Raw genomic sequence first — 16651 nt, 5'->3', positions numbered from 1 at the left:
CACAGGGATTCTCTGCGGGGAATACTTTCAATTTCAGATGAGTCAGTTAGCTGTGAAAAGCAACAGAGAGTCCTGTGGCACCTTTAAGACTAACAGATGTATTGGAGCATAAGCTTTCGTGGGTGAATGCCCACTTCGTCGGATGCATTTCGTGGGCATTCACCCACCAAAGCTTATGCTCCAATACATCTGTTAGTCTTAAAGGTGCCACAGGACTCTCTGTTGTTTTTTACAGATCCAGACTAACATGGCTACCCCTCAGTTAGCTGTGTTGATTGTGTGTTAGAAACTTGTACATGTTGCAAAATGAACATGGTTTTCATGTCACTTTAGAGATCCTGAGTATGAGAGTCAGTTGTAACAAGTCAGGTCTATGCAATATATGGAGATGTTGAACAGTTACTAAAGCCTGGAGCTAGCAGAGTTTAAAAACAACCCTCTTAAACAAGGTTGACAGGTTAATTTGCTGCAGTAGACGGATCTCTCCTCTTTGCTTCCTTATGTTTCCCCTGCCAGTGATCTTCATTCCTCTTCCCATTACCAAAAAGAGAGAAGATTATTGACCTAGAGAGTTGTGCCTTTTTACAAAAAAAAATATTGAAAGGATTTTTTCTAGAAATGAAATTATCATTGCCATTATCTACATCCTTTGACTCCTCTGTGATTTGATGCTCAGTGAAAGATCATGTTGGCAAATTTATAAATCATACCAGGTTCTGTTTTTGCATTGGTGTAGATTTTACCGAATGCTTCACTTACACTCCCATGTTTAAATATGCAGAGTAGAACTCTGGAGGCTTTTGCTTGTCTGTGTGAGGCTGATTCTATTAACTTTTCCAAACATACCCAGAAAATACGTTTCATTATTTCAGTTCAGTTACAAAGTAATTTTTGAAACTTGCTGGTGGCAATCGCCCTCCTCCTTACCCACAAACCTTCATTGGTTTGTCACTTCCATAAGGCACAGTTTGCTTTCTGCACCCCAAGAAGTTAATGGAACTGTGCTTTGCAACCTAGCATATTAACATCAAACACTGCACTTGTGCTGATACAGCTTTCTATGAGTGAACTAGACTGGGCCTAACCCCGGTGTGGCTGTCAGGCTGGGGCAGGACACGAGGATCCTTGCCCCCATGTGCAGCCTTGCGTAAGGGCTAGGTACAGTTGCAGTCTCAGTGGCTGGAGGAGCACAGAGACTCCTAGAGCCCCAGGTTTGGGAAGGAGGCATCATCCTAAATCTTATGCATTCTTCCTGAATACCAGGGAGTTCCTGAGGCATAGTCAGGCTGATTAAAAGCCTTGCTAAAGCTCCCATGGCAGTTTACATTGCCTCTTACACAGGCCAGTGTGAATATGTCATAATCTGGCCTATCATTATTATTATTGACTATTTATGTGTATTCCCATAGCACCTACAGTCATGGACCAGGATTCCCATTGTGCTAGGTACTTCATGAATAGAGAAACAAAAAGACAGTCCTCTTATGGCCTGGATTCAGGAAAGCACATGCTTAAGTCCATCCCTATTCAGGGATGCACTTACAGCCTGGCCTGAAATCAGTAGGAGTCTTTCCAGTGATTTCAGTGGGCGTTGGATCAGGCCCTTAAGCATTTAGTTAACTTGAAACGCACGCTTAAGGGCATTCCCGAACAGGGATGTTTTCCTGAATCAAGGCTCTTCTTCAGTGTTCTTGTAAGGTAAGCCAGCACATTCAGTAAGTGGTGCGTAGTTCTTAATACATCCAGGGGCGGCTCTATGTGTTTTGCCGCCCCAAGCACGGTAGTCAGGCGGCTTTCGGCGGCGCGCCTGCGGGAGGTCTGCCGGTGCCGCGCCTTCGGCGTCTCCACTGCCGAATTGCCGCCGAATCTGCCTGACTGCCACCCTCATGGCAACCAGCACGCCACCCCCCATGGCTTGCTGCCCCAGGCACGCGCTTGCTGCACTGGTGCCTGGAGCCGCCCCTGAATACATCTGTGGTGGTCCTACATCATTACAATTTGGGAATGTTTTGTTTTTTTTCATTATTATAGCCCCAGTGTTCATATTGCTGCAACTAACATATCTGCCAGCTATTATGAGCAGCTAACTTCAGGGGCTTATAAATTAGTTGTTCTTAAAAAAAAGTTTACAAGCTAAATATCTGGCGTGCAGGGCCTCCGCTGGCAAGTGTGCATTTCTATGACTATTTTTTAATTACTCGAGCTCTAAAATAGTACTTCTTGGGATGGTATGCCCTTAAATCAGATAGCATTTGCATTTTAATATTTTGCAGGCTATTAGACCCAAACATGGATGAGCCTTTTTTTGTTCTTACAGCCACCTGGACAAGTTACTAGCACTTGAAAAATAGCTACTAGGCATGCACATTAACTTGGTCATAACCTTTAAATATACATATTTATGTCATTGTAAAGTCCGTACTCTGAACTGGCACAGTATTAAATCTTGATTTATAAACTGTTACGTAGTCCAGCATTACTGTTAAGATTATTGATTCAATATTATGTATTTTAAAATTCACTCCGCTGGACTTGCAGAATTAATCAGCAATCTATGTTTAGGGAGGTCCGACAGAACAGATACGTGGTAATTTGGTTGGGTTTTTTTCCCCCCTCTCTATAAAAGTATGACCACTAAAATGATCACATTGCAAAATGATCTCATCTTTTCATAGAAAGATGCTAAAATTGCCTGTTTCCAGCACAGTGATCTAGATAAGATTTCTCTTTAAAAAAAGGAAAATGTGCTCATTCCAATACCATGTAAATAAAGAAAATGGAATACAACGCCTTGCTTCGAATTTGTGATACAGTCAGTCCATCCTTCACTGGATTCCTTTCAGGCTATGTCTATGGTACGAGCTGGGGTGTGATTTCCCTGCTCATATACGCATACTCCTACTCGCTTGCCTTGAGCTACCACAAGTATAAACAACAGTGGAGCTGCAGTAGCACAGGGAGCGGCAGCTGATGCACGGCTTAACTGTGCTAAATATGTACCCACCCCGTTTCAGGTGGGTTTATACTCCGCACAGCTAAGCCGTGCCTCCACTGCCGTTACGTGTCCTACCACAGCTACTTAGACGCTCACTAGCTCTTGTCAAGCTAAAGCGAGTGTGTGTACACAAGTATGGGAATTGCACCCCTCGCTCGTAGTATAGATGTAGCTGCAATCCCTAACTTGCCCAATTCTGCCTGTGTTTGCAGTCTGAGGTCAAAAGACTGATATTTATGGGGTTGGGGGGTGGGTTCAACATTAAATTTGATACTTCTGGCTTTTGTAGGTTTAAGTTACAAACTTAACATTAAAGGTATACAATTCCTGTAATTATAAAAGCATATGTTGAGAAGATACACTTGTAAGCTGGTGGTAGTTCCACCCTGCTCTTAGCACAGCACACACCTGTACAAACACACACAGAATATGGTCCAAACTAACCCTTTCCCTGGGTTTTGTTTTTATTATTAGGTTAGGCCTAATTTATTCACCCAAGCAGTTAAGCAAGTGCTGCTTAAGTCTCATTGCCTTGAGTGGGATTCAAACACATGCTTAAGTACTTCACTGAAGTGGGGCTTTTGAAGGTGCGTCTACACAGCAAAAATACCCTGTGGCAGCAAGTCTCACAGCCTGGGTCAACTGATTTGGTCTTGTGCTACAAGACTAAAAATAGCAGTGAAACATTCAAGCTGGAGCCCAGGTTTTGAGACCCTCTCCCCTTGCCAGGTTACAGAGCCCAGGCTCCAGCCCGAGCCCGAACACCTACATGACTATTTTTGTCCCTTGAGCACAAGCCCCTCAATCCTTAAGTCAGCTGACCTGAGCTCTGAGACATGCTGCCATGGGGCTTTTTTTTTTTTTTTTGCTGTGTAGACATACCCTAAGAAAACATCAACCTGAGCCTGAGATTGATTCTCGCTCTCCGCCCTTTGATTATTCCGCCTGTTGTGATTATCTAGAAGAATCACAAGAATCTCTCTGCATCTCTGTTCAGGATCCCACCCTCTTACACCATGCCCTAGCAAGGCATCTTTCCATTTTCAGTGTGACTACTTTGCTCTAACCATATGGTTCTGACGGTGCCTTTTAGTGCTCCTTCTTATGAAGGTCTCTTTTTGAATCCCATTTTCCATTTCAGAAACAGATGCAGTCTGATCCACACAAGCTGGACTTTGGCCTGAAACCTGAGTTTCTGAGCCGGCCACCAGGTCCCAGCCTCTTCGGAGCCATCCACCACCCCCATGACTTGGCCCGCCCCTCAACTCTCTTCTCTGCAGCCGGTGAGTACTCAAGAAGGTCAGATGTTTCTTCTTATGGAATATTAGTTGGATGGCCGATCCTGTTGATGCTAACAGGAAATGTCCAATCAGCTTTGCTCTCGTGAGCTCAATGCCAAATATTTTAATGACCATTGGTCTGTTGAATCTTGTAGTTATTTTCCACACTTAAAGCCAGGATCCTGATGAGATGCCAGATGTACTCTGAATGGAAGAAAACTTCCACACAGATGTAGCTTACATGCCCTGAAGATAGTGCATTAGAAATATGACAGATCAGGGTCTCTGAGTGTTTTCCATGCTGCAACTTTCTGCACACACTCCCCCCCTTTAATCTAGCTGAGACCCCTTATTTAGCAATATGGGGAGGACAGGATGGCTGTGACCCCAGGCATCTGTTTGTGTCCTCTACTTGTGGGTCACAACCCCTAGGTTGAGAGTGAAAAAGAGAGTGAGTCAGGCCGTGTACAGGAATTAAGATAACCTCTGCGATGTACATGTGCTGTCGTTTCACAACAGACAACAGTGAATAGAGCCAAGAGCACTGTGGTTCATTTCCTGATTCAGGAAATTGTTTCTTTTGGCTTTGTTTGGTAGGTGCTGCGCATCCAGCTGGCACCCCTTTTGGCCCTCCGCCCCATCATAGCAACTTTCTCAACCCAGCCGCTCACTTAGGTAAGTGCAAGAACTAGCTACAGATTCTCAGTAAAGAATTGACTGTGAACAGAACTGGGGAATAATGTATAAGCATAGTTTGTGTTCTCCCCAAATTCCAGTGCGGGCATTCGGCCTTCCGAAATACCCACTGAAATGACAACTGGCTACGTTGTATTTCACTCCCTATTCTAAACGGTTCTCCAGTGGTCGTAGAGTATTGTTAAAGACTCTGCGTGCTCTGCCAGTTCGTCAAAATTTACAAAACTAAATAAAAATATCAACCAGTTCACTCTTTTCTACCATGCAGCAGCCCTAGGTACAAATAACAGCAACCCAGAAACAACACTTGGAAATCATTTGGAAAATTATCCACGTGGAATTGTGAGTGAAGTCAGATAATACTGATTCAGCTTCACTGTTGTCATGACTACAGTAGATTTAAACTCTCTTGCTAAAATAATGGTAAAAAGTGTAATTGCCTGCATTGGTGAAAAGCAGCAACCGTGGTTTTAAAAAAGGAATAATTCAAGTAATTAATTGAAAAGCCACGTTCTGTGTCGACATAACAGTGTTGCAATAATACAGCATGCCACCCCCTGTGAATCAGAGTTTGAGACTTTAAATTAGTCTTCCGTTTCTGGACAGGCAGGGTTTGGGAGAGTCACAGAGATATCGCACTGAACTCATAGAAAAGGTTTGTCATTCTGCACCAGGAATCCTTTAACTTATCCATTAGAAAAGAGTAGGTCTGGTTCTCCTCTCAGTTGCACCAGTGTAAAACACAAGTACCTTCACTGATGTCACTAGACTTCTCTCATTGTAAAGTGAAAAGAGAGTCAGACCCACAAAGCTTACCTGTGTCCTACACACATTAGATACTTAAAAAGAAAATAGAAAGATTGATTGCAACATTTTCCAAAAGCTCTAAACTACTTTTTCATATATAACATTAACAATAAACCTTGCAGCACAGGAAAATGCCCAGGTCAATCTCATGATTCGATAGCGTAGTAAATGTGGACATTCTGTCAGTTTGGCTCTCCTAGCTGTGTCCTGAATGTGGTTTAGGAGACGTGACCAGCGCATGGCCTAACTGTATTCTGTAGGGTCAATGGTGCCAGCAATGCCTTGTTAGCCAGGAGCATTTCATGAGTGAGTACATGGAATAGATATGGGATGGGAGTGGAATAAAAAGGGAGATTTTTTTTCAGCTTTAACACATTGGCAACCACTCTATGCAGGGGCCCCAAGACTGTGTATTCTTTGAAGCCTTGCTTTTGTTTTGAAGCAGAGATTTTCTAATAAAATGACCCCTTTGTGCTGGCATTGAAAAAAGATTTTTTTTTCTCTAAACACTGCCCATATTTTGGATCGTGTTCTCCTAATGATAGATGTGGACTTCGCTTTATTCAAACGTAATGCAGTTGGATATTTCACTAATGCTTCATCACAGTTGCCAACATGTCAATGTTTTTCAGTTGTTCCCATTTGATTTCAGAGCCTTTTAATAGACCAACTACGTTCACCGGTCTCGCTGCAGTGGGTGGTAATGCCTTCGGGGGACTTGGGAACCCGACAGTTAGTGAGTAACCTCTTTCTCTAGAAATTTGCCTTTTGATTATTTTTGCTCATTGCGTAACTCAGGATTTTGAGTGAAGGTGACTATCTGCTGTGTCAATACACAGTTACAAGGGACCTGATTTTCAAAAACAGACATTATTTTTTAAAGGATGCAATTTTCTGCTTTATGTATTTCATAGTTTGAATTATACATACCACCAACTGGTAACATTACCTTATGTACTTTAAAAGACAAAAGTAACCTAGAACCCATGAATTAAATTAACTTGAGAAATTCCTAAGAGTTCCATTGTAATGGTTAAAAAAAGTTAATATGTGCTGCTTTATCTAGCCTTAGATGGGAATATTTTTTCCTTTCTAACTACTTATGTAGAAACTGAACTTGAAAATGCTTACTGGTCCTGTGCTTATTTGCACTGAGTCACCTAAATCTTTCATAGTTTTGGCCAATCACAAAAGATCAGTCCTTAAAAATCGCATCACTTCCCTGTCCCCACTTCAAATCCGACATTATTTTCATCATTCCCATCTTGAAAAACCAGAGCTAGAAGGCAATGAATTTATGTATCTAGAAAGCTGAGGATCTCAGCTTTCAAACAGTAATAGTATATTAATGTCTAATTATGATACAGCTCAGGGGTCAGCAACCTTTCAGAAGTGGTGTGCCGAGTCTTCATTTATTCACTTTAATTTAAGGTTTTGCATGCCAGTAATACATTTTAACCTTTTTAGAAGGTCTCTTTCTATAAGTCTATAATATATAACTAAACTATTGTTGTATGTAAAGTAAATAAGGTTTCAAAATGTTTAAGAAGTTTAATTTAAAATTAAATTAAAATGCAGAGCCCCCCAGACTGGTGAGCAGGACCTGGGCAGTGTGAGTGCCACTGAAAACCAGCTCGCATGCTGCCTTCAGTAGGCGTGCCATAGGTTGCCTACCCCTGATATAGCTACTCCCTGCCATAGTCATGTTGAAATTTAAGAAGAGAAAACGAAATAAGTAGGATGGTAACCAGAAAGACATGATTTTAAGAGCTGCTCGCTAATGACCAGCCAAGGCTAGAAATGAATGCTTTGTATACTTTTGAAAAGCTGAGAATGCCAGTTTTCCCAATTCAATAGTATACAGTATGTGTTTTGAATCTGAAGGTTTTGCAAAATATAGGATGTTAAACATATATTTTGCTCTGGTTCCGGACTGAATACGGCAAGTCCCATATCTTGAATTGGTATCATTTTCATTCCCTGATGCCTCCAATATGTTTGGAATAAGAAATATGTCAATTTTGCCTGATACTTTCTCCCTTTATGCACAGAATTTCCATTTTGCAGTTAAACAGCTGTCAGTTGCCTGTCTAGTGTTAGGAATGAGAGCCTCTAATGAATCTCTGTTAATCTCCTTTCCTTTTCCAGCCTCCAATAATATGTATTCATTTTAACTCTGAGTGCTGTAAAAGTTTTTTGGGTAAGTACCTTCACTCAAGCATAACCTTTTTCTTAAACCTTTTTGTTTTCCACTTCACCATTTCAGCACCCAACTCAATGTTCGGCCACAAGGATGGCCCCAGTATGCAGAACTTTAGCAACCCTCACGAACCCTGGAACCGACTGCACCGAACTCCTCCTTCGTTCCCGACCCCTCCGCCCTGGCTGAAGCCAGGAGAGCTGGAGCGCAGTTCATCTGCTGCAGCTCATGACAGAGATAGAGATGTAGATAAACGAGACTCATCTGTTAGTAAAGATGACAAAGAAAGGTACGAAAGACCGCGTCCAAGAATTGTCTAGTTCAAAGCGTGGGCTCTGTTCAGCTTTTAACCCTTCCCAGCCTGGCCCCTGGTTAAAACATAGCTTCCACAGACTGAATTGTGCACTTAATCCCTGCAGAACTAACACAGTCAATGTGGACGGTACTAGGCTAGTAATACAGAAGACACAATTCTTGTTCAGGTGCTTCCTAGAAGGTCTAGATAGTCTGATCCCCTTCTCATTTGCACCTGTGTTAATCAAAAGTAACTTGACTGAAATCAGGAGAGCTCTGCCAGTGTAAAACGAGGATAGACTCAGACCCATAGAGCTTACCTGTCCTTCAGGGCAGATTTACAAAGGTATTTAGGGGCCTAAATATATAGACAGGTGTTGAGTGCCAATGTGATTTAGAATTTGTGAATCACACTAGGCACCTATCTGCATCTTTTAGCACGTATATACCTTTTTAAATCTGGGTTTACATGCATTAGCAACATTTTTCAAAGGTATTAATCTTTCATTTGTAATATTTAAAATAAACAATTGTAACACTGGAAAATGCTTAGGCATGTTGTGATTCAAATGACATAGTAAGTCCTAATTTTCACACAGTACATTACATTTCCTTGAGTCCTTTTAAAAAAACAAACCACATTTGCATTGGTTTTGTACATTTCAGAGCATTGTTTTAATTAGTTCCTTACATAGACTCGGACACGAGTGTAAACCTGTCCAAGCTGGAAAGGGTTAATGAAAATTAAAACCTGGTCAGTTTTTTTTTCCAGAAATGTTCCCATTATAGTTACGTCAATAACAATTCTTATTAATATTTAAGAACCAAATTATAAGATTTTGTCAGCCAGTGTCATGTCCTGCTTGAAAAACATTCAGAACTGATTTCAGCTTTTTCAACAAGTGTAGCTTAAAAGCTTTCCTGCTAAGATGGGCATATTAGTTATTTTGCTAGCTAATTTCCTTTCTTTCTTGAATATTTAGGAGATGTGGGTTTTTTGGCTACTCTACCGAGTATACTCATGAGTAACCTTCTTTTTTAAAGGATGTTACATGAACACATTGATATTCTAAAAATACATTTTAAGAACTTTTTAAGTAAGTCAAGCTACAGATCTTTTCAACTATATTTTTCCATTTGGAATATTTTCTGGGTGATAGCATAGCCTCATTTTGTTTTAAGGCTTCAAAGGGAATTGGGGAGTCAATCATGCAGACGCTTTGCCATGTGAATAACTTCACTTAGTGTGGATGTGGGTAGATTTTAGAATTACATGAGTATTTCATTTGGTATTTTGTTGTTTTTATTACAACCGTGTGTCTCTGTTGAAGACAATCCCTTTCAGAAATCTATTCCTTGACAGCTGCTTTTGCATCACTCTGAACTCCATGTCATAGTTTCAAGCATATTTCTTTTTAACGATCAGCCTAATTTCAGAGTCTGAAAAAATTAAGCTTCATTCATACATCATACTTCTGCGCAGTTACAGTTATCAGCTTTTAATTTATCCTCGCAACATCCCCATGGGGTATGGAAGTATTAGCCTCGTTTTATAGTTGAGAACTGGAGGTCCAGAGAAATAAACTGATTTCCACAAATCTCACAAGTAGTCTATGACAGAGCTGGGACATATCTCCTGAGTTCCACTACAGTGCCTTTATCATAAGACCATCCTTACTTTTATACAGGGTTTTGATATGCACAGATAATTACCAAACAACATACAGCAATTATGTTAGCCTGATTAGGCAATAGTGCCTGATTCTGATCTCACTCACACCAGCATAAATTACAAGTAACTCCACTGAAGTTGACAGAGTTGCATTCATATGAAACCATAGGTAAATCACAGACAGGCTCAAAATATGCTCTAATTTTACATTGGTGTGTTCTGATATAGTACACTCTTTATCCTTTAGTATCAGTGTCACTTTTCTTTTTAAGAAATCCACCATTGCATTACAGTGAAAATAATAGCTAGTGAGTACAAGATGAGAACCCTTGTGCTCAGCAACAATAGGTAATCTAAAAGGCACCAGAGAGCAATTTGCATTCTTACAGATGACATTCATGTGGATGTAATCCCAGAGCAGAAAATATCATGAGTCCTATTGACTCTTTTAGCAACGTAAATGCAGTAAAATAATCGTAGCGAGATGGTACCTGGCAATATGCACTTTGGCAACTGACATTATATGTTTTATTTAGTAATAACAATACTTTGCATGTTCACTTGAGGATCCCAAAGCAAATGTTGCCCAGTCAGTATACCGGAAACTGGGGCACAGAAACTAGGGTAAGTTAACACAGCAAGTCTGTGACAGACCTGAAAGTAGATCTGAGGTTAAGTGACTCCCAGTCTCCAGTTCTACCACTAGACTACATTTTTCCTAGCTGAGTTATTGTGTAACGATATAATCTTAATGCATCTTGAGATAATTTCATCAGTATGTGCTGGTTGCTTAATTGAATAGGACAGAATTGGCAGAGAAAAGTGGTTATTTCATTCGTCCAAAAGTATGGTAATTGGACAGATTTATTCATTTTGGTTACAGAAAGCATTTATTTCAAGCACAATTGAAAACATATAAATTACAAAGCAAACTGATTTAGCACCAACTGAAGAACTCAGTAGGTGCCCCTTAAAATAAAAATACCAAGAAGTCCCTAAATCACTCCCCGAAGCAAAAGCTGATATTAATAGGTAGTCGTTGCAGAGTGCCTTGGAAGTCCACCCACTTACGCTCTGTTGGAGAAACAAAGAAATCATGACCCCAAGTTGAGGGGCGTTCATTAAAATGCCCCGCCTCCATACGTTCAAGTCCAGCTTGTATGGCTCAACTAATCTCAGTTGTTGGTACAGAACATGAGGAGCGAGACTGTTTCTAAAGTATCCGGGTCCCAAACATTTAGGGTACAGTAAATCAGTACAGGCATCAAATGCACGCTGTTAGAAACACCTTGCTTAGCCGCTCCATTTTGCTGTAACTGAAGTTTCTGAGCAGTCTTCTGATGTGTGCCTGTGACGTTAAAGTTGCAGTAATCGAGTCTGGAGGTAGCAAAGGAATGGACGCCCGCGGCGAGAGCCGTATCCAAGACGTTACGTGCAGATGAAAGGATGTCATCCCCTTGGCTGCTGCTGCTAAATGACCTTCTGAAAGCAGCTACGTTCTGTACACAGGAGCCCTAGGCAGGGTGCCTTATTAACAAAAGACAAGCCAAACTGCTCAACTGACAGGGCAGATAAGCACTTAAATATCTCCTCCAACCTCCAAGGCCACACTTCCTGTCTTTTCTGGACTGAGCTTCAACCACCTAGCCTCCCACAAGTCCCAGTCATGGCTAGACACTGAGAAAGCAGAGAGGCGGCCTCACCCAGATCTGATAACAGAGACCTAGAGATGGATGATGACACTGCTCAGGCTACCTCGTTATCCTTCCTAATGGCCTCACCTACACATTTAACAGTACAGAATTCTGCAGTGCCCTACATGAGAGAATTCCCATGGCCGATCGCCCAACACGATCCTTTTTACAGAATAAATAATGAAGCTACTCTGTGTATCACTGCCAGAAACTGCATCAGTGTCAACTATACCTTATTGTTGTTGGTTACAAAGGACAGCTGATACCGTAGACCTAAAGGGATCAGCATAGAGATCTGTCACCAGGAGGAGATCGTTGCCTAATGTTATTTCTGTACCATACATAGATCTAAAATAAAATGGGTCCAGGAAATATGGAGACTTTTTGGCAATGCCAGAGATGCGTGGCCACAACCCTCTCTCTATGGTCTTCCCCAAAAAGGAAGGCTAGAAGCAGGGCTCTTATTTGCAAGATTATCAGGGTCCATGGAGATGGCTTCTTGAGCAGGGACAGCTGTTCATAAAGGGTGAAATTCACCCCTGTGCAAGTAGTCATTGATGTCCCACTTAAGCTCTAGTTTGAGCGTTTCAGTGGTATGCCCTTCTGACCTCTGGGACTGGGATCAGTTTCACCCGTAGAGAGATGTTGACACATTTAGGGAGATGCTGAAAGCCTCTATCAAGTAGTACTATGGAGGGTATATTTTGTTATGTTATCAAACTCTTCAATGCAAATTGTAACGCAAGAAGGATGCAGAGTATATACATAAGAAATTAGATATGCAATGTGTAGAGATTTTAAACAATAAATCAATTCAAAACAAATGCCTCTTCTTGATTTTTCCCCCTGACTTCTATTAAAATACATTTGAGACTAGTCAGGTAAAAATCATATAACTCCTGCAATTTAAATTTAACTTCTTCACTTATTTTTTGAGGATGGAGTTTGGATGTTTTTATTCGTCGCTCACCTTCTTACAAGCTGTTGAGGCTGCTGTCTAAAACTTACGCAGATAGAGGGGGCCAGTATCTCTGTTGGTATACCATTGACACGAGTGCGGAGGATTTGGTCAGATGGTTTGCAAAGCCACTCTAGGGGCCTTCTCTCTCCTGAGTCTAGATAAATAGAACAAGCATAGTGTAGAGAAGGGGCGTTCTAGCAATGCCACATATGTCTCTGCCAAAGGAAATAATGCATTAAACTAGCACGTGACTAGCTTTCTGCACAACAGTGACCAGGGAGTCAGGAGCCTGTCGCGTTGTTTTATTTGCAGAGTTTCTCAAATTCTTAACCTTTACACTTTGCTCTCTCTAGGGAGAGTATTGAGAAAAGACACTCCAGTCATCCTTCGCCAGCACCCATCCATCCAGTGAACTCCCTCGGACATAACCGCAGCTCAGCTGAGCAGATCAGGAGCCATCTCAATCCTGAGATTCGAGAGAAAGAGAAACCCAAAGAACGAGAGAGGGATCACTCTGAATCTCGGAAGGACGTGAATGTTGAAGAACACAAGGTGAAGGACAACTACTCTTCAGAGAAAGAAGGCTTGGGCCATGAAAGCAGGGCAGTGGAAGAGTCTAAGCAAATGTCCAGGGTACCTTCACCCTTCGCTAGGCCCCCTGTTGTGGAGAGCACCAGGCCCAATAGTACTTCCAACCGTGAGGCTGAGAGAAAGAGTGAGCCAGCATACGATAATCAGAAGAAAAGTAGCGAAGTCAAAGTGAAGGAGGAACGGAAGGAAGACCATGATGTTCCACCTGAGGGACCTCAGACTCATAGGTCATCTGACCAGCCACCACCGATATCTACATCCAACGTCCATCCAGGTCCCTTAGTGTCTATGCCTATGACTGTAGGTGTAACTGGTATACACCCCATGAACAGCATCAGTGGCCTGGACAGGACTCGCATGATGACACCTTTTATGGGAATAAGCCCAATCCCAGGCGGAGAACGGTTTCCCTACCCGTCTTTCCACTGGGATCCGATGAGGGATCCTTTGAGAGATCCTTACAGAGAGCTTGATATTCATCGGAGAGACCCTCTGGGCAGAGACTTTTTGCTAAGAAATGATCCCCTTCATCGTCTTTCCACACCAAGATTATATGAAGCCGATAGGTCGTTCAGGGACAGGGAACCTCATGACTACAATCACCACCACCACCACCACCACCATTCTCTGTCCATGGATCCTCGACGTGAGCATGAGAGGGGCAACCACTTGGATGAGAGGGAACGGTTGCACATGCTCAGAGAGGACTATGAACACGCACGCCTGCACTCAGTTCACCCTGCCGCCTTGGATGGTCACCTGCCTCACCCGAGTTTAATCACCCCTGGACTTCCCAGCATGCACTATCCCAGAGTCAGTCCCCCAACAGGACACCAGAATGGGATTCTCAATAAAACTCCTCCCACAGCAGCTCTCAGTGCCCCTCCTCCTCTTATTTCCACTCTGGGACCTCGGCCTGGGTCTCCCAGAAGGACTACTCCTCTGTCTACAGAGATGAGAGAGAGGCCTCCTTCTCACACCCTTAAGGACATTGAAGCTCGATAAAGAGAATTAGAAATAAGGAGATACTGAACATGGTATAAAGACCTTCTTGCTAGTCATTGACACAGACTGTGGATGTGATCCCGCTGTACAAAATGTATAGACCCAAGCGCAAAGGTTTTGAAATGGGTTTTTTGTATATGCTATGTTGAAATTTTCCAGATCTTTTAGCCAAGTCCATATGTTCCTTATGTCTCCTACTCTATTTTATTTCTAGTTTAAAATTTTCAAAATTTGAACTGAAGAACAAGACATCAATCATCATAATTTGGTTAAAAACAAACCAACAACAACAACCGTACAAAGTTCTTTCAGACCAGAAGTGAAGACAATTGTAGATATCTATGTAAAAAGATTGCTTCATGGGTTAATGGTTCATATATGCAAAAAGGGTAAGATGAAAGCTTTACTTTGTACAAATGTAAATAGATAAAATTAAGTAACATAAAACATTAATACTTCTTAAACTGTGCTATTTGCAAACTTAATATTGATCAACACAGTTTGCTTAGACTGTGTTACATATATTGTTATAGACAGCTAAACCCCTTCAACTATGCAATGAATTTTAAGGCTTTTCACAAAAGCCTGTATAACTCAAAGGAGCCTTTTCAACACACAACTTACTTAAAGTCATATTTTCCCTGAACAAGCTCATCTATTACATAAATCTGTTTTCCTTGCATATTTTGATGACGAAACGACCCATTAGAAGTGTAGTTTTCCATATGAACCCTGGCATCAAGTTGCTAATGTTACCATAGTACATATCATTTCTGAGATCTTGTTCAGGTTAGCAAAATATAATCACTGACAACATAGTGTCTAATATGATGTATGGTTTTTCAGTTCTATTAACCTGGATTAAACAGAATAACAATCAAATGTGAGATACTTCCCGGAACTTTTGTCACTTAACATGTCAAGTTTATTTTTGGAAGAACATCTGGTTATAGCTATTTGAGTCTGTTGTTATGATCAGTGTGTCATTTTTATCTGTACACACACTTTTTTTGGGGGGGGGGGGGGTTAAGGCAATTTAGCTACACTGAAACAAATCCTACAAGAAATCTAATACTTTCCTAAAATGATGGATGTGTTTTCACTGCGGCTCAGAAGTTTAGTCTAAACTCCAATGCAGATTTCATAATGCAGTTTATGTGTTTCAGTTGGTAATAAAGTCTGTGAATAGCTAATAGGTCAGCTTTGTTTTTCCCGATCACAGGAGAAATGGCCCTTTTAAAAAAAATGCATCAATCTTCTGAAATTTCTGTCTTTTCATAACACACTATTTTATAATGCATTACATTTCTTGTCTAAATATTTGGAGAGAATATGACTTTATCAGAAAGAATACAATATCTTGTCTACTGGACTGTAAAATATATGTATGAAATAAAATTAGTTCCATTGGTCTTCTAGTGTATTAAAGTGCTATCTGAAGTTGTTATCCTGTTTTGGCAAAAAAAAAAAGAAAAGAAAAAGAAAAGAAAAAAAAAGTCTAACTACAGACAGTTGTTTCTAATGATCAGAGATCTATTTTAGTAGTCAACTGAAGGTTTAGTTGTGAGCTTCAGATTTTGTGAACTCCAGATGTTGTGCAGTGTTTTTTTTTTTTTAAAGAACAAAAGGAAAAAAAATTAAAAAAACAAAAACAAACAAAAAAACAAAAACAAAAAAAAACCCAACCCAGAAGAATATGTACACTGGAACCGTAGTGATAGCTTTCAGTATTGTAAAGAGATTGTTATATACAAACCTTTTTGCTGTTTATCCTGTATGTAATAAAAGTCCTTTCTAGATCCTATGTGAAAAGAAAAGTGGAGCGGCTCTGAATCTTCAGCATGTTTCCTCATCAGCGAAGACTTGTGTAATGTAAATTGTGCCATGTTATTAAAAAATGTGAACTAAACTGCCAGGTGCTTCTTTGTGTGGAGTGCCCCATCATTGCTATAGGGAAGAAATCCTATTTCTTCCCAAGACTGGGCTTTTGTTCCTAAGAAATAAGCAGCCATGAGAAAAATATAAAAGAAACCCTCTATGGGCCACGCTGTAGAAATAACCCTGGTATTATAAGGAGGGAGAAAGAAAGAGGAGGACAGATCTTTGGTGAAGTCCCAGCTGTGCAAGGTATTTGAATGCCTGCCTTACTCTAAGTGAAACTGGTGCCATTAATCAGGTGCTCAAAGTTAGGCAGGTGCTTAAGTACCTTGCTGAATTTGAGCTCTCGTGTAAACTGGCACAGTTCCACTCAAGTCACTGAAGTGTTGCCGATTTACACCAGCTGAGGATATGGCCTCAGATGTTTTCCCTCCATTAAAATCAACATTTTGTGCATATTTGCATGAGAAATGTCAGTTCATAGGAGATAGTTTTTAATCTGTGAATATTTTTTATGGCTTAAAAATGGTCCAGCCCCACTTAGCACGGTTCTTTCCTGTTGTCATTCTGTTTAGAAA

The 16651-nt window shown here is 41.0% G+C and overlaps 1 protein-coding gene across 6 annotated transcripts in view; it reads left to right on the top strand.

Annotated features, from left to right (window-relative positions):
- The window catches only part of AUTS2 (activator of transcription and developmental regulator AUTS2), a 968890-nt gene extending 952786 nt beyond the window's left edge, over window positions 1–16104 (top strand). For all 6 annotated transcript variants that reach the window (XM_054008222.1, XM_054008225.1, XM_054008223.1 and 3 more), the window contains 5 exons: window positions 4137–4278; window positions 4873–4950; window positions 6431–6514; window positions 8045–8267; window positions 12953–16104. In XM_054008222.1, the coding sequence (XP_053864197.1) occupies window positions 4137–4278; window positions 4873–4950; window positions 6431–6514; window positions 8045–8267; window positions 12953–14195 (1770 nt within the window). In that variant the 3' untranslated portion in view covers window positions 14196–16104. The remainder of the gene's footprint in view (window positions 1–4136; window positions 4279–4872; window positions 4951–6430; window positions 6515–8044; window positions 8268–12952) is intronic.
- Window positions 16105–16651: the final 547 nt, after the last annotated feature.

This window comes from Malaclemys terrapin, chromosome 18 (genome assembly GCF_027887155.1).
Source record: "Malaclemys terrapin pileata isolate rMalTer1 chromosome 18, rMalTer1.hap1, whole genome shotgun sequence".
Taxonomy (NCBI): domain Eukaryota; kingdom Metazoa; phylum Chordata; order Testudines; family Emydidae; genus Malaclemys; species Malaclemys terrapin.
This window is presented reverse-complemented; position numbering and strand designations above follow the sequence as displayed.